General features: G+C 41.3%; 2 protein-coding genes across 2 annotated transcripts; one reads left to right on the top strand and one right to left on the bottom strand.

Annotated features, from left to right (window-relative positions):
- Positions 1–7,947: 7,947 nt before the first annotated feature.
- Positions 7,948–10,940, bottom strand: LOC134007394 (mitochondrial pyruvate carrier 2-like). Its single transcript, XM_062446828.1, has 5 exons — positions 10,758–10,940; positions 9,700–9,740; positions 9,467–9,551; positions 9,183–9,294; positions 7,948–8,475 (listed from the first exon to the last, which is right to left on the bottom strand). The coding sequence occupies exons 1-5, from the start codon at positions 10,855–10,857 to the stop codon at positions 8,433–8,435; spliced, it is 381 nt and encodes a 126-aa protein (XP_062302812.1). The 5' UTR covers positions 10,858–10,940; the 3' UTR covers positions 7,948–8,432.
- Positions 10,941–11,192: 252 nt separating this feature from the next.
- On the top strand, positions 11,193–18,034 carry LOC134007547 (DDB1- and CUL4-associated factor 6-like). The gene is made up of 18 exons (XM_062447062.1): positions 11,193–11,616; positions 11,823–11,884; positions 12,002–12,094; positions 12,218–12,403; positions 12,582–12,695; positions 12,783–12,918; positions 13,033–13,244; positions 13,752–13,845; positions 14,163–14,273; positions 14,496–14,774; positions 14,872–15,013; positions 15,250–15,600; positions 15,723–15,755; positions 15,975–16,113; positions 16,269–16,425; positions 16,710–16,798; positions 16,982–17,090; positions 17,266–18,034. The coding sequence occupies exons 1-18, from the start codon at positions 11,529–11,531 to the stop codon at positions 17,322–17,324; spliced, it is 2,454 nt and encodes an 817-aa protein (XP_062303046.1). The 5' UTR covers positions 11,193–11,528; the 3' UTR covers positions 17,325–18,034.
- The last annotated feature ends 326 nt before the right edge of the window (positions 18,035–18,360 follow it).

Here is an 18,360-nt window from a genome sequence, read left to right as displayed (position 1 = left end):
TCTCTCTCTCTCTCTCTCTCTCTCTCTCTCTCTCTCTCTCTCTCTCTCTCTCTCTCTCATTTTCTTTACGTTGCCTCTCAATCTCTCCTTCACTTTCTCAGTTTCTCTCTTACACACACGCATACACACATACAAACAAATCGTCTCCCTCCTTCTCTCTTTTAGGTACTTCCTCCTCCATGCTGGCAAATCACATTGGCTTGTCCTCTGCTCTACCTGCAGTGGGAGGCAGTAAGGTAGGTTCAGAGTGACCTGGTATTGACAGTACTGTTCCTGACCGTGCTGACCTCTGGACGTCGGACATGAGATTATAGAGAGACTTCCTCTGCAGGCTCCGCCTCCTGCTTGGCCCCTCCCTCGAGGAACGCTGCGAGGTGCCCCTCCCCTCTCAGATCACCTGGGTTTTTACACAGAACGTCACGACTGCGGCAGTGACTGTTGACTGGAATGCCCTTCCTGCAATACGCAACCTTCATCTTCACACCAAAGCACGTATGTGGAATGGTCAGCCACTTATGAATAATGACCTTCTATACGGAACAAATAAATATCATTTGGATTTGTAGAACCTTTCCCATTTGAATGGCCGTACCCAGAGACTTTGTCTATTTCGTAACACCAGGGAAGGTGACTGTGCTGTCCCACTTGTCTCTGCCAGAGGGGGGATAGGCAGAAGGGCATAGAGGCTTATGACTGCAATCATCGGGAAGAGGATCCTTGTGTGGGGATTTTCCCTTCATCTCACACTCACACACACACACATTTAGATGCACACATACAAATATGCCTCACATATACCTATGTATGCCGCAGTATATTTATAAATAAATATATATAAATCATACACATATATATGTGTGTATATAACCAGCCAGCATAGAAATACATTGAGCCCGTATGCCAGTGTGATTGTTATTAATAGCAACAATGCACTTGCGAGCATGGGGAGAGCGAAAGGAAGAGAGGCGGAGGAAGAGAGAATAGGGGAGAGTGCCCCCTATAACATAAGTGCAGGGTGGTTACAGAAAAGGTTGAATCCTCCACAGACGTCATGTGGACTGACGTGGAAAAGTACCGCCACTCCTGGGACAGCTGGGCATGAGCTGTGCTCCCACCAAGGGGAACGTGTGGGATTAAACGATTACCCAATCTTCAATTTGGTTTGTTTTTTTCCACCCTAATTTCTCGGCCAGTAATCTGTCTGTGCCCCGAGAAGTGAAAACCCACGACAGGACGCGACCGTCCTCTGTCTTCACCTTACTCAACTTCACATGACTTCCCCCTCATCGTTCCTCATTGTACAAAATACTGATGTCACAGCTAGTTCATACTCACATTCATATTTCACTGCATCCACAACAGAATGTCATGAGCAATAATACTGAGCAATGATGCCGTTAGTCAAAGGGTGACACATTGAATTGACTAAATAACTGCAAACATGTATTATCCTACTTCTATGTACTCTTTGTACATCTGGTGTGGCATGTGATTGCCCTCTACTGAAAGCATTGGTCCATTACATGCCAAGTCCATGCCAGGCAAGCTAAAGGGGACCACTATATTTTACTTTGCTGACTGTGCTAACCCTTTACCTGAAGCTCTAGCACTGGATCCAACAACTGTCAGCCCCAATTCTCATCATCAGCTTCTTGGGTCCAGACTTTGATCGGACAGTACTGTACATCAAGGATTTCTACTCGTAGTGGTGTGTAGTGTAACACACACACGCAGTGTACAGTGGCTCACTCATTCATGTCCACCCTACTACAGATACTGCAGAAACACTGTTGACTGTCAACAACAATGACCCCTGGAAGTTTGCACAGACTCATAGGTCGTGCTTACACAGTAAACACGCAAGTACTGTACACTACGTCTGAAAAAATAAATAAGGGCTATAACAACTATACTATGACAGCAAGAGCCATCAGAATGTCTGAACTTCTGTGAGGGATACAGCAAGCCGGGGCTGTTGACTCTGCATTTTTATCATCTACTCCGCTGGGTTTCAATTTCCTGAAACCCAGCAGCACGTGCTTCATCTGCTCCTTCTGTTTCAGCCCCCCCCCCCCCCCCCCCCTTCATCCTGTAGTGTCTCATCTCATTGTCAGGTCACGATGATTAATGAGAACAGGCCCTCCCTCCTCGTTCTGTGCGAGTGGTTGTTCGTGTGCAGGAAGAGGGCTCATGCACCAAAACACTGTATTCCATTATTTATGATCATCTTGTTTTTTAGACAGGTGCCTCAACACTGTTCTCAGACGCAAGATCACAGACTGCAGAGCTACTTAACTTCAAGCCGACTAATGTACACTTCCATGTCATGCTACTATTTGACTGTAGATAATTCCTAGGTACTAAGCAGGGTACGATAAAACCGTTAGTGCTAATACAGTTTCTGTCTGTTTAGTCTGTGTGACCAGATGACACTGGGTTTAGCAAAAGTGTGTGGAAAATTCCGGCAAATATACTGTACAAACTATTACTTTCAACATAACTTGTACTCCAGGAAACCTAAACTACTAGGTCTACTACTGACGACATTCCTGTTCTAGAAATAACCTGTGTGTGAGCGTGAGCTACATAAAGTAGCTGCAGATGCTGACGTCGTACCAGGCAGTCTCTGCAGTCCAGCGTAATCTGCCTCACAAGCAGACATGACAGCACACAGCGCAGGCTGAGGCACGACACCTCAGCTGCACCTTCAGCTGGACCCCCGTGTTCATGTCTGACTGATACACACAGAGGCCTTGTATTCATATCCCCTTTTTTCTATCAAGCTTGCTGCACACAATGCACTACTAGGCTATAGAAACTCCCCTTGCTTAACCCCCTTTATTGGCAGGGACATCAATAGTTAATGCGAGCGTGCAATTCTTTTCTTGCAAATACAGTTTTTTGGAGCTTCATGTTGTTTTTACGTTTTAGTCAAAATATGATGATCGGTGGCCTATCATTTAGAAACTTTCTTTTGTTTTGTAATGTTTTATTAACCTATCTCAATTCTGATTTGTGTGCCTAGTCCGACAACTGGACTTCTGTGTGCGTGCTGCAGTGGCTATTTGGCAAACTCAGAAGATCGCGCTGACATGGAATTCTGCGGGCATCGGTTTGTGTTTTCGGTTAACCTGCTTTGTTTTTACAAGCGTTGATTGGGATACTGTGTTTATTTTTTCCGGGATTATCAATCTTAATTCATGCACTGACTAATAAAGTAAATTGTTAAAACTCAAACTTTAGATTTTACTGGGGCACAGCAGATTTATACTGGGGCACTTGCCCCAGTAAAAAGGGTCTAACGACACCCCTGGATACACATGATTAATGAATGTATAGAAGAACTATGAGTTATTTTTAGCCTGAAGAAGTGTTCTGAGGAGCACGGGTTCAAAAGAATTTGTGTGCTGGTTTGTGTGTAGGAAGTTGTTCCTCATTGGTCACCTTGATTGCACATCATCTGAATTCAATATTTGAATGTGTGAGATTCCATATTGTCTGACATTTTCTAAAGGTGTGACGTTTCCTTGCTTGTTCGTCTTTAATAGCCTACATTGTTCGATTTCAACGAGGCTTTCTAAATTAGAATGGCTTCTAGGGACTTTGAGATTTGAATGAATCAAATTAACCTCAATGAGGAGAAGTAGAAGTAGAAGAGCCTACCAAAATAAATGACTCAGCTCATGGTTGAAGGCAGCTACGAAGGTCGTTGGTACAGCTGGAAGTATAAGTGCTTGGTCTTCTACATTATACATTCTACAAATCTCTGATGGATGTGCCATCAAGGTCAGACAGAGGTCAACGTGACACACAGGAGTATTCTTCTATTTATGGTCACAATCTATTTTTCCCTCTAGCTAGTATTTATTACTTTTTTTTTCTTATTATGGACAATTTAGAATCAGTCAGCATTACAAGGTAGGGTGTGGACATACTGACATAATATAATAATAATACTAGAGAGGGTACAATTTCTGGGGAAATTGTAGGGTGTGCTTGCTTGCGTCGGTTGCACAGGGGTCCGTTTTTTAATGACATTTTTAGAACTGATATTTCTGTATATTTTATATAAAAATGCATACTTATTATTTTTAAAGATTACATAGATTTAAAAGCATTTTTTTTTTTGCTGCTCATTTACAACTCAAAATACGAGTGAAGTGTAGAATGAAATAGATGTCTTCTCATTTCCCCTGCAAGAGGCAGCCTCATAGCTGAATCAAAACGAATACATTTGTCAGGCCGGTGTAAAAAATTGACCTAATCTCTATGACTTAAACGTCCTTTTAAGTTTTTCCTTTCTCGTGATATTTTCAGGCATTTAGCCTACTCATATTGCATTCATTCATGAATAAAGAACCCCCTTTAAAGATTATTCTACGACGTTACCGACAGTAGAAGATGGAATCGTGATTCAAACAGTACCATCTGCTAACTGAAAATATACCCCCAAAAACGTAAATAAGCTTGACATTTATTTAGTGGAAAATCGCTCATTCATAAAAAGCTCACTGGTAGCGATCATTGTCCGTAACAACGCAAAATGCTATATAGCCCTGTGTGGAGAAGCTGCCCCGGTAAATTGTACTACTACGGTACAGTACTAGACTACTGCTGTGTTCGTCTTGGTAGCGATTGCGTTGGTTGAATTGGATTTAACGTTCCGTTGTACGGTTTAGGCTGAAATTAATTATTTTCATGAACAGATTGACAAAGTTTAGGCTGTGGCAATGAAGTTCAGGTTAGTAGTTAGATAGACTTTTGATTTAAGTAAGGGGAGTGCCGAACATGTTCTGTCGCCGTTGACTTCTTAAACAGCTGTGTAGTGTAGATGTTTTTGTAGTGTGTCTCGCGTAAGCTACAGCGTTGCAGTGAGCTACACTGGTTTGAAACCACAGGTAATGGTAATTTCACCAACAAATCGTTTACTAATGTCAGAATAAATCCTACAACGAAAATGTATATGTGAGGAATGTTTATTTTAACGATTGAAAACAGATGCATCATAGACCACTGTAGTGTGTGTTGCCCGGGCAACAGAGGCTAATGTCATGCTAATGCTTCAGTGAAACTACCGTTTCCGAAAGTAGATGTGGGCCTACTTCCTTAATAATATCAGCTAATATTGTACATTACATTTCACAATTGTGTTTCACATCACAACGTAAAATGAGTAAATAGTTATTACCCTGGCCTCATTGCTTGTGGCGTTTCTGCAGCTGCCTTGCAGTAAAGCTATAGTTAGCCTAGCTATCCCCCAAGTTAACAGATGCGAAACGAATGTTCTGCTACAGGTAGTCACGCGTGTTTTCGTGACGTTAGTGACGTAGTGACGTTAGTAACGTCAGTGACTGTGGCTAGCAAATTAGCCACCGTTAGCTTCACTTTTCGCCACAAAAACTTAACTTGAGCCTAAACCATGCAACGGAACGTAAATCCCAATAGAAGCAACTCAATCGCTACCAAGACGAAACTTTTGACACCTAGGTTGTCTATGTTGGCCAAATATTGACTGAGTTTTAGGGGGGCAAAAAGAAATAAAAATAATAATAATAATATATATGTGAGAGAACAAAGGTTAAAGGTTAAACCCAATAAATATAATAAATAATTTAAATTGAAGTGCTGGTACAGTCTGGTTTTGCATGCATTTTTTAAAGGCTAATGATATTTACTGTAAGCATATTGTGATCCCCACAAAGTAGAATGAGAGGCTGCTGCTTGGAATATAAACAGGGTGAGAGTACATTGTGTTCTAATTCTGCCACAAAGTACTTTCTGTGTCCAGTGAATCCTCTGCTTTCTTGCATCCTGTCAGACTCCACCCCCCTAAAAGCAGCCGATATCCTCCAAGGTAAAGATGAGAGAACACACAACACAAGAGACTAGTCAGTGTTCTGCTAGAATTCTTGCTTATGGTTGAGGTTGAAGCTGGAGTTAGAGATAGAAGGAGGTTTTGAGTTTCGACAAGGAAGGTTTAAGGTGGTTTAAGGTGGCCTTTTTCTCCTTAAACTAAGAGTAGGGTTTCATTATTGTGTTCAATATTGTAAGTATAAAGCTGTTTTTGAGCTTACAGTTTATACCATGGAGACACAGCTTGGATATGCTCCTAAGTCTTGCAGAATGCTTTCAGGGAGGCATGGGTTCTCACCTAGTTGGAGGAATGGTGTGTGGAATGTACCTCAGATGTACACTATTGTGTGTGGTATTATTGTGTAGTAAGCTTGTTCCACATTAATGCAAACCCGATAGGTAAACCTAACAACCGTGTCGTATCGAGGACGCAGTCTTTGCCGATGTTAAGATTTCTCCACTATTGATATGATACCTCAATATCAGGAGCAGGAAACAGTGAGGAAAGATATTACATGGAACCAACATAAACTGTATCCAATTAGCCAAGCTCTTGTGCTATCATGGGGAAGAACAAGTCTCACTGAAGTGAATGGGACTTTGAAAAGGTTCTCAGTAGGAGTTTCTCTCGATGCACACACACATGCAGGGTTTCACAGCTTCGCAATGGCACTGTCGAGGGTACATAAAGGGTATGTTGGCAATCTATACCCGGGCTGTGATCCAGTATGTGACTGTAACTGTGATATAACTGCGATGTTGTTAGGTACAACAGGATTGGAAGCCTCGGCTTGATCTTCTCAGAGCTCGATCCATTAGTCTATTATTCCCACGACCAGCCTCACTCCCCTCACATACTCCTCAACCAGACGTACAGTACATCGCTGGGTTCCACTGAGGTGAGTCTGTAGGTGTGTGCGTTCATGTGTGTGGGCGTGCATGTGTGTTTGCTTGAGTGCTTGTCAGTGAAGAAAGATGGTGGAGCATTGAAGACAAATTGTGGAGAGAGGGAGAAGAGAGAGAGAGAGGGAGAGAGGGAGGGAGTCAGAGAGGGAGCCAGAGAGGGAGTGAGAGAGAGGGAGGGAGAAAGACCTGTTCCAATCCTTCAGGTCATTCTGATCTTGATCTTGAGTTTACACACAAACAAACACACACACAAACACACACAATAATTTATGGGTGCGTTTAGATAGTATCTTATTCTGAGGACAGAGTGTTCCCCTGTGCTACACCTGAAAGAGAGCAAGTGAGAGCTCAGTTAATACATTACACAGAGCCTCCAGCTACCAACCAGGTTTTACGCCTGCAACTTACCGTACATGACCTTGTATTTGAGGTCAGTACAGACCACTCTCAAAGACAGCTTTCAAGAGTTTAATTTAGTATATATTAATATTTTTGAGGGTATGTGTGTGTGTGTGGGGGGGGGGGGGGGGTACAGAAGGATGAACTGGGTTGATTTTATAGTGAAGTTAAACAGGGCAGATAGATCGAAAATGGAATGGTTTACTTAATGAAATGTGATGCACATACAGTTGGTGTCCTTAGGGACGGACATGTGACATGAGAACAGGGATCCCTGTCCGGAAGGGTTGGGAGGAGGACCTGCTGACACGAGCGAGAGAGAGAGAGAGAGAAAGAGAGAGAGAGAGAGAGAGAGAGAGAGAGAGAGTGGGTGTGAAGCCTGGGGGGAGTGCTTGTGCTCAAGATAGATTAATGTTTCCAGGGAACTGCTACCTTCACATCTGATGATTTCAATTTCATCTGTTTCAGAGAAGATGTACCCTCAATGCTCTCTAGTAATTCTGGTTCAGCAGACATCTATTAAAAGGTGAAAAGGATTTTAAAAAAACATAGTGTCCATGCTATAACCTATATCAAGTCTCTTCTATATTATTTTCCACCCAAGTAATTTCTTGCATTCACTGTGAGATTTTGCTAAGCCATTAGGATTGGTCCTGTTTCCACACCAATGCAATACTGCCACCTTGTGGTGTCTACAGTTAAATCAAAGCCTTCAATCATTTTGCTGGTGATATTTCATAATGTCATCACATTATAGTAAAACAATATATAATTATAATAATTATTTTATTTATTATACAGCATGTGCTGCACTGAAATTAATTAAATTCATTGAATTTATTGACGTTCCAAGGGAAAACATTTTTATATTAGTTTTACAGGCACAATAACAATGAATTTATTATTTAAGTTGATCAACAACTGTAATGGAATGGGAAAGGAATGTATGACAAATTAACAAGAACCTACAAAGCATTTTACTTAAAAAACAAGCATTTTGAAACTATGAGGCTCTATAAATGCCTTGGTTATAAATAAAAAGGAATGTGCAATTCCCAAATGTTCATTATAAAACCTATAGCGTATGTAATCTAATAACATAAGTAATTACATTAAATAACCCAACGTATGATTTCCTTTGTTTGTGATGTGCAAAGCATAGAAATGATGGGAATGTGCGCTTACAGGAATGATGAGTGTGCATGTTTGTGTGTTGTCAACTTCAGTTCTTGGCCTGTAGTATTACATTTGTATAGATTTCCATTACTAAACATTTAGGAAGTAATTGTCTCCTGTGTCTTCAACTCCTGGTTGTATCTGAAACAGATATAGAAGGATCACTCAACACACATTAATGGATGATCAAATGTTGTTACTGTCTTGCGGTCTATTTCAAAGTGTAACTGCGTCCAATCAGTGGCCAGTTAAAGAGGAACAGAACTATTGTTGCAATCTTGCCAAGTCAATGTACATCTCAATAACTCCATAAAGTTATATATTAGTCTATGCAATGGTATCTTGTGCTATCATCTTATCACCTTGAAAACATGGAACAAACAGGAAAGGTGAAAAGATTAACGCAAGGTGTGCCTTTAGGAAACAAAAACACAACAAAGCCAAAAGGATCTGACTAAGAATCTCTGTTAAAACCATATTGACCAAACACACTCTACCCTCCATAGCTTCATTTTAGCTTGTTTTTCACATGAATTCTATAGATCCTTTTATGGGATCATTCTATGGATCATTTAATGAGTTTTGCAGGATATTATCATGTACTTTATAATAATATTTTCAGATTAACGATATGTCAAAGCGTATCATTTCATTAACTATGATTTCACATTGTTGCTATTGAATGTAGCAAAATCCTACATTCGTTCAACGTTTCCTTTTGTCTTTGTGTTGAAGAACATCACATTTTCCTCACGAGAAACGATGTCTGAATCAGTATGCAGTGAAGATCTTGTTTTATACAGCCTAAACAAGGATCATACAGTATACAGTATGAGGTCAACACTCACCTCCAAATTCGAATTAGCTGCGAAGCACCAGCGAAACCAACAAACAAGTTTACTGCAAACAGATTCCAGTTTTTTGGGAGGATGATAAGAGAGTATCTGGACCAGAGAACACCTGGAGGTGGACAGGGGAAACACAGGTGTGAACATGAATATACCTTTTTCAGAAGGTAAGAATTTCAGTGTCTTTGGAGAAACTTCAACTTGGTAAACTTGTGTTACTGTACTTATTTCACACATACACACACACACACACACACACACATACACACACACACACATTGTACCTGTGGTCAGAAGTACTGCAGACTGAGAAATACTGAGTTTATCTGCAGGTCGAGCCATGTCTGCCATGCCTGCAACAACCAGGCCCTTTTAGAGAGAACAGACAGAATGGACAGTGGATTAAGAACCAAGAAGAGAGGGAAGGAACATTTCAGGACGGTGAGAAAAGAAGGAATACTGCAGAGAATGAGAGACAAAGAGACCATCACACACAAACGGCACCCAACACACTTACCCATTTAAAAACAGGTGCCCAGAAGAACACTGTCTTTGGACCTTGGAACATGATGAAAGCATGGTTTAGCTGGACACATGGATCACGTTAACTGGTTCCAATCAACAAAATCTCACAATTAAGTTTTTTCAGTCAACATTACAAAAGGTGGCGACACATGCTTATTTATTAGGCCGACTCTACAGATACTGACAATCATTGTTTTCTTCATTCTCAGGTTCCAAAAGCATTCTTAGATTTTTCCTATTGGAAAACCATCTGAATAAAAAAACATTTCACCTATAAAAGAATACATTAGGAACCAAAAAAGGGTTAGGGTTCTGCCTTATGGGTACTGAAAAACATTTGTAGAACCCTCATTGCCAGAAACTGGAGACCATTTGTAGAGAATATAGTAATTAAGTTTTTTCTTTTTGGTGTGCATGCCCTTCGAAGATATCCTCTTCACCTTCAAACGCTTAAGCAGACCCCAAGCTTCTGAAAACTTCAGACTCATTCAACCAATTTAGTTCCAAACCAATCAGCATTCAAGGAGCCTATTGTTAGTTTAACTTGCTGGTAGAATTAATGTTGGAAGTGTCCTCATTCACCTGTTTTGCCAGAGACTCTCTTCACAAAACCAGAAAACAATAATTCAAATACGAACAACTTGTATGGAGATAAGATAACCCCTAGATGAAGGTCACACATGGTTTGCTAGCCTTCCGAATAAGGGTTAATGCTTCACTGAGCCTAATACAAAGTCCAGACTTTTAGTTATTTTTCTTTTCCATGTCCATATAAGATGTTACAAAAATGATTGCAAGGAATCCTGGATCCTCTGTTCCCAATTTCTATTCAAGTCATAGAGTAGATTAACACTATCTACTTATGGAAATCCAATAGTAGGCACCTGCCAAGCCGGGGGCCCCCTTAAATCCCTTCCTCTTTCCCTGCTTTCAAGTCTCAAGTCCAGCACAGTACAGTTCACCACAAATCTTTTATGTAGACGTTATTGTTCCATTCATTTTCAAATGCCGACAGTCATAAGGTCAGCCAGGTAAAGGTGGTCTTCTTACCTGCAGGATGGTTGTATAGAGGTCTTAGTTTAGCAGGTAATACATGCTGAATTCTGTTCAGAATCCTGTGATATGAAGCTCTTATACCTATCAAAGTCATTTCAGAAAATAACTGTCCTACAGTAAAACTTAATTTCTATTTTGATGCTTGATATTACCTGTGAGCCCTGTCATTTGCCCGGTAAAAAATGAAATATCAGAATGCAAAAGCATTGGATTTTTAGGGGGCGTTAGAAACAGAAACTCCGCCCAACGCTCTCTGCGATTGGTAGAGAATACTTTTAATAGGCCACACTTTCGCAATTCTGAAAATGTGACCCAGTGTAAACAAGTTTAAGCTGTGTGAGTAATCTTTGACATGTTCCCAACTACCCAGGTGCGCATTTTTATTATGAGTATTTGAACTAATCGAACGAAAATCACGCATTATCATAAATTAAATTGCTTTAGATTTAAAGAAAGAAATATTAGCAATTGTTTTGATTGGGATGAAACATTTATGATTAGGTAGGGTGTTGACATGGAACGTTTCGGGTTTGCGCGTGCGCACGACCCATGTAACCCACACTATTACCCCCTTCTCTCAAACGCGTCTGATGTGAAAGTTCAGACTTGTGGATCTGTCTGCTGTATTGAAGAAATCCTGTCGACGACACCGGACGGATTTATTCGGCAGTTCTGAAAGTGAACTACTTTAGATAAGCGAGCTGGTGATTAGCTCTTGAAAGTTGAACTACTTTAGCAAAGTTTGTGAACGAGGCTTGGGACACCATGCCCGTTGCAACCAATCCAATCTGGGATATTAGGAAGCGCTCCATCCATTCTAATAATTTGAATTTAACAAGAAGTAATTTCTTAGGTAAGCAAGCATGAAAAGTTTTCGACATGATGTTATTATTCCACCGTTATAGAATGGTTTCCTCAGTACATGATTGATAATATAGAAAGTACTTCCATTGGTTGAAAATGTATCGAAAATGAGAGAAATAACATATTCTTGTTGACATGGAATCTTGGAATATATCCTGGATATTGTTGTTTTATGAATTTCTTCATTTTTACAAGGGAGAAAAGAGTTTGTTCAAAAGCTCAAACTTGAGACAACGTTTGATGTACATGAAGGCTCTGTAAGTATCACTATTGTTAATAGTTATTATTGCAATCCCAATTTAAATTTATATAATTATTAAAAAGAAATAACTGACAAAAGAGAAAGAACAGCCTATTGGTATTGTTCATGACAGGTCAACACAATATGCTGGAATGGTACCGGAGAATACATCCTATCTGGATCAAATGACAGCAATCTGGTCATTACAAACCCATTCAGTCGAAAAGTAAGTCAGTGTCAAATATCTGAAAATAAAAATAAAATGTATATAACAGATTAGGAAACACATCCTATTATTCATCTAAGTCCCAAATATAGATCACCAGTCTTCTGTTGTTTTTTCTTGAAGGTGCTGGCAACCATCAAATCAAAGCATGGATCCAACATCTACAGTGCCAGGTTTATGCCACAAACGAACGACCATGTGATTTTGTCATCAGCAGCAGATGGAAAGATATTTTATACCAACATAGGCCAGGGTTCCAGTGTGGTCACCCAGTACCAGTATCACTGTCATATTGGGGCTGCCTATCAGGTATCCATCCATTCTACCAGTGTCAGTTATGTTTGGGGGGTGATTATCTACTGTAATTTTGCACATAGGAGTGGGGCAAGTGGTTTATTTACCTTTGAAGATCTATTCAGATCTTTTGATACCTGAGTTATGTTTATGTGCAAGTCATGTGATCGAATCCCCTTTTTCTCATTGGTAGTTATTGACAGTCTCTAACGATCCTCACTCCTTCCTGTCATGTGGAGAAGATGGAACCATCAGGTGGTTTGATGTCCGCGTTTCCCCCGGATGCCGGCAAAGAAACTGTAAAAAGGTACGTAAGCGGTAGGTCTGCACACATGTTATAGTTCTACACCAAGGAATTACCCCAGGGGTCACCTTGTGGGCTTTTGAATTTTAGGACGTCCTCATCGACTGTCGGAGAGCTGTGACATGCATGTCCCTATCGCCCATGGATCCTTTCTACCTGGCGGTTGGCTGTTCTGACAGCTCTGTTCGCATTTACGACAGGCGGATGCTAGGCACCATATCAACAGGTAGGTTCAGAGATCCACCACATCTGCTGTAATAGGTCAGCAAGGTTTTTCTGTGGTAATAAAATCAAAATAAACAAAAAGATCGATGTACTTTCTCCTGTTTACTCTACGCAGGCTGCCATTCAGGGAGTGGAGCATCTGGAATGTGTGCGCGCTTCGTGCCCCTGCACCTGATCAACAAGTCATGGCGTGTCACCTCTCTGAATTACAGCCAGGACGGTAGGGAGGTGCTGGCCAGCTACGACTCAGATTGCGTGTATCTGTTTGACCCCAAAGATGACACGGCCAGGGAGTTGATGGCACTGTCCCAAGACAGCAGAAATGAAGTAAGGGTCAACTTACATGTCATGAAAGTTTGTGTGCATGAATTATATGTTTGTGTCTAAATGAGTGAGCGAGCGAGCATATGAGTGAGTGAATGAGTGAGTGAGAACAGCTTGAATTCCTTTCCCAAAACAGATCCAGGGAGATTGTACAGGCATACAGAGATAGACTGGTGTCCTAGAAATAGCTCCAACCAGCCAAGGACACACACACGCACACACACACACACTTAAATGTGTCTTACCCGCTATCAACACAGTGTCATGTTCATAAGTGTTTGCATATGTGTGTGGGTGCGGTGCTTATTCCAAAGGATCTGATCAGAGCCAACTGGGTTTGGGGGCTGTTTTGAAAAGGCACCGGAGTGGAAAAAAGTAAAGAAGGTGGTTGGGGGAGGGGAGGGGAGGGCGGCGGGGGGGGGGGGGGGGGGGGTCTAGCATGGTGACAGAGAGGTTATTTTTGGAAAGGCCTTGCTATGAATACAAGGATGTTGTTGCTTCACCCCCCAGCCAAAGCAGGCTCCTTTCAAACGCCTGCGACTCAGAGGGGACTGGTCAGACACGGGCCCCCTGTCACGGCCAGAGAGCGAGAGGGAACAAGATGGTAAGAAGAGACCTCTGCACAGACACACACCAGATGTCCGGCCAGGGGCTGACTTTAAGCACATGTGATAGCAGCTGGTCACAGTCAAAACACCGAGCCACACAATTGCATAGAGGGTCACAAACAACACAGGATTTAAGAAACACCTTGTTCATTTCACTATTATTTAAACAGGGATTCATTTGTCTGTGAACATGTTTTTTTCCTCAGATGAGCCCTGAATTACAACATTATAATTCAATTTCAATGAAAGTATTAGACAATATATATCTCAATTCAGAAAGGACCTTAACCTTGTTTTGTCGATGCTGTTATAGATCCCAGATCAAATGTGTCATTGATGCAGAGGATGTCTGACATCATGTCTCAATGGTTTGAGGAGGCCAGTGAGGCCCACATCCGAGCTCTACCACAGTCAGACCCAAGAGGTAACGTCTTACTGCTGAATGTTGCTGTCGTATCTACCCAGAGCTGATTTTTACATGACCAGATACTTACAGATATGATTGTAAATGCAGTTTGAGTTATTCCTGCCATTTTCCTGTTGTTCTCTTACTTGACTATATTCAGCTTTTATTCTTAAAAAAAATATATATACAAATGTTACATTTCCTTCCTCCTTGGATTTGTTTGGGGGGTTGTACACCCAGGTACGTCCATCCAGCCCGAAGGTCCATCACAGACTCCTGGACCTTCCCCACAAACCAGTCTGGACGCTCAGGGATGGTCAGGAGTAGATGATCCATCTCAGCCTCAACCAACAGCAGCTACCTCCTCCCGCGAGTGCCCCTGTTTGGAAGAAGACACTCATCCAGTCTCGTCCCCTTCCACTGGGTGCTGTTCCTCCTCCCTCTCCTCCCAGCCAGCAGACCTAGATGGACAGCTTCCTCCTGTTGACCCATACAACACTCTTCAGTTAACTCAGACTGGTCAGATCCATATTAATACTGTACCATTTGATCAAGTTCATAAAGAAAAGGCATGTATTTGACCCATTTACTGATCACAATTGTGATGCTCTTTCAGAACACCCCGACACAGCGAATATGAGTGTATTAAGTCAAGGTACAGGAGGTCTTCTACCCACATCATCAGAACCAGTACTGAGCCTCCATTCCAGCACTGAAGACACCACCAGCACCATTCAACTGGAGTTTTCACACCTATGGTACAGCAGATTGTGAATAGTAGCACATTGTATAGTAGTGTACAGCCAAGTTCTAGTTTTCTTCCTATCAAACTATTTTACGATATTACTTTACCAAGAAGAGGGTCATCCCACATCACAAATACCATTATCAATAAGTATCTTTAAATCAATCTGGGCCAACCTGGGTGTTAACACTTCCACTGAACTAACCAATGATGGTAACGGATCTCTTCCATCTTCTTGTCTTTTGCCAGGAGCAATGCAGGCCACCACCCCGGAGCCAGCCACACTCCCAGCAGCCAACCGATGACCCACACAACAGCACAGAGCCCACATCAACCTCAGCCAGAGGGGGGCGCTCTTACGCATCCCAATAACAGCTCCAGCTCTCAGACGGACTCATCACTCCACCACATGGACAGCACCAGAGCTCCAGAGAGGCCAGATGCTAGCCCAGTGGAAGGAATGGATAGCTCTCTTGGTTCTAGCCGTGAGGAGGGGCTATCAGGGGTAAGAGGACAACCAGGGAGCCAGAGAGATGAGGATGGGGAAGACGGAGAGGAGTACCCCTCTAATGAAGCCTTGCGGTCGGTATGGGGGCAAGGGTAAGGGTCCTCACTTAATACACTAAGTAGTCAATTACATTCTCTAGGGATTTTTCTAGGCAGAGCTGTTATCTGCTGAATTTCTACTAAGTGGCAAAATTCTTCCCCTTCCTTCCTATCAGATTCAGGTCGACATTAAGTGACAGAATGCTCAGGTGAGATGTGGTCTCGGAATTATCTGGAATGAGATTGTAATGTGCTGTTTTTGTAAATTGTAAAGTTACATAGTTCTGCTCTCATCCTGGCAGATGGCACTGGCACAATATTAGAAAACAACATTGGAATGTGTATTTTGTTTGAAGTGCTGCATACCTTACTACATATTTAGTGTGAGAGAATGCTGAAAATACCATTTGTTGTGTATCTCCCCAAAGGCGTTCTGCTGCTGTTCGTATTCAGGAGATTTTCAGGCGGAGGAAAGAGAGGCTCGAGCTAGCAGAGAGTGAAAACCGACACATTGCGAAGCCCTCAGTGAAAATGGCCTACAAGGGCCACCGTAACTCCAGGACTATGGTACGGTCATACTGTAGAGTTGTGCTGTCCTCTCTGTTCTTATTGGACAGCAGTGGGACAGTAGGATAGGTGTGTGTCATCTAGCACCTGTAGCATTTACTCAATCATTAAGAATGCAAAGAATTCAGGTGACGCTGTTATGGTTCTGGTTGCAGACCAAAGAGTCGTGTTTCTGGGGGGAACACTTTGTGCTGAGTGGCTCCGACTGCGGACACATCTTCATCTGGGACCGCCACACAGGGGAGCATCTGATGCTGCTGGAGGCGGACAACCACGTGGTCAACTGTCTGCAACCACACCCGTATGAACCCTGTGAGTTGTTTGGGCTTTTCAAGTTGACATGGGATTCTTCATAGGGTACTCTTTGTTCGTGTATTTAAAGGCATTATATGTGAGGGTGTTGCTAGAGTGCTCTGAGCATTTATCAATGTTTCTCTTGCCTTTAGGCTACTGAAGGTATTAACTGTACTTGACATAGAATGCTTCCTGTTTAAACATTCAGCTTATAAAATGTTCACATGATTTGGAGGACAGGAGGGCAGACTGTTAAGAGAAGATGAGTAGAGGATACAATTTTGAATGCATGTTTTTTTCAGTGCTTGCCACCTCTGGGATAGATTCTAACATCAAGATCTGGTCACCTATGGAGGAATCCCCTTCATTTAACAGATTATTAGCAGAGAAGGTAAGGCACCTGTGTCTGTTTTGTATGCTGTTATGTATATTGCTGCTTACATTTGGCATATTTGTGTAAAACCATTACAACATACAAAAGAAGAATGATCTGGGCTTTGCCATATATTACACTACAACAAAGTACTGCACTACATTGTGAAATCCAAGTCAATTTCTTGACTTTTCTCTCCAGGTGATCTCCCGTAATGAGCTGATGTTGGAGGAGACAAGGAACACCATCACTGTCCCAGCATCTTTTATGCTGCGGATGTTGGCTTCACTCAACCACACCTTTAGAGCAGGTGAGATGTGCATTTATTTTTGCTAGAGTGTTTGGGTAACACTACAAGTTCAACGAGGCTTTCATCAATCCTCCAAATGGCATACATAAATACATTTTCAGTGATGAACAGTTATACAAATAGGTCAAAGGTTACTATTTGGTGTTCATTTTTGATTGTCTTTTGTGTCCTATAGACTCTGAGAATGGAGAACGCTCAGAGGGTTCTGGGCAAGAGAATGAAGATGATCAATAATTGTTCTGCTGTTCTGTTGAAGCCCTACATGTTTAACAATAAGCAGTCTTTTATCATGGAAATCGTATTTTTTGTGTACTTGTTGAAACTGTGTGGTGCAGAACTATAGTCTATTGTAAAGGGATGTTTTAAATCTCTATCTCGTTAAATGTGTTTTGGTATTAAACAATTGCAACATTTCACATTAAGGTAACATTAACTACCATATAACTACAGTGCAACACCTATAGTAACAACATTATAGTTACGTTGGAACTGATATGTAGTTACCCTTTGCAGTTTAGTGGTAGAAGTTGTTACACAAGGGACACTTGGCATTGGGGAGGTTGGACTTTCCTGGGATATGTGGATGTTGACATTGATTTTATTTGTAACACAACCTTCAATTATTGGTAACACAACCTTCAATTTTCCCTTTACATTGTAAAGTATATATGGTAAAGTTGACAAAATACACTTACACTTTAAACCCCTCCTCCATAGTGTACCTACTTACACTTACCTATCCTGGTAACACTTAATGCCATTTAACTACACTGCAATTCCCATGTCCATACAATGTTTTTCCTCTTGATATTACTGTGCAGTTAGATGGTAGTTAATGTAACCTTAATGTTACCTAAGTGTTGCCAAAAAAACGAAACAAAAACAAAATAGGTACCTTATTTTTTCTGATTTGTCATTATATTAAATTAGCAGTGCTGCCTAAACGCCTACAAATAGTCATAGCCACCAAGGCTAGGGTTCCCACCTCCACATGTAGACCTGCCATAACTTCTTGCTAAATCAATTTTACTCTTAGTTGAGGGGCACAAGACCTAGTTTTGTGCATAACTTCTTGAACCAAAATGCTTTACTGTTTGGATTTGATTTATTTTGAATAACTATTTAGCCTCCATAAAATGTAATTACTGTGTTTATGTTATTGCAAAGTTAGTTACTCTGCCATTAGTTACTGTATCCTATGTATTTAACTACTCTTTTGATAAGGAAATACATTTTTCAAATAAAAATAATAAAAATAAATAATTTATAA

The sequence above is a fragment of the Osmerus eperlanus genome, chromosome 21, assembly GCF_963692335.1.
Source record: "Osmerus eperlanus chromosome 21, fOsmEpe2.1, whole genome shotgun sequence".
Classification (NCBI taxonomy): domain Eukaryota; kingdom Metazoa; phylum Chordata; class Actinopteri; order Osmeriformes; family Osmeridae; genus Osmerus; species Osmerus eperlanus.
Note: the sequence above shows the minus strand (reverse complement) of the source record. Positions and strands in the feature narration are given on the sequence as shown.

What these genes read in the sequence shown, in the direction of transcription:
- LOC134007547 (XM_062447062.1), top strand. Translation starts at nt 11,529, where the DNA reads ATGCCCGTTGCAACCAATCCAATCTGGGATATTAGGAAGCGCTCCATC. An exon ending in CCCAAGACAGCAGAAATGAA is followed by an intron (nt 13,245 to 13,751) that starts GTAAGGGTCAAC and finishes TTCACCCCCCAG; the next exon opens with CCAAAGCAGGCTCCTTTCAA. An exon ending in TTAAGTGACAGAATGCTCAG is followed by an intron (nt 15,756 to 15,974) that starts GTGAGATGTGGT and finishes ATCTCCCCAAAG; the next exon opens with GCGTTCTGCTGCTGTTCGTA.
- LOC134007394 (XM_062446828.1), bottom strand. Translation starts at nt 10,857, where the DNA reads ATGACTTTGATAGGTATAAGAGCTTCATATCACAGGATTCTGAACAGA. An exon ending in TGCAGTACTTCTGACCACAG is followed by an intron (nt 9,295 to 9,466) that starts GTACAATGTGTG and finishes GTCCACCTCCAG; the next exon opens with GTGTTCTCTGGTCCAGATAC. An exon ending in CAGCTAATTCGAATTTGGAG is followed by an intron (nt 8,476 to 9,182) that starts GTGAGTGTTGAC and finishes TATCTGTTTCAG; the next exon opens with ATACAACCAGGAGTTGAAGA.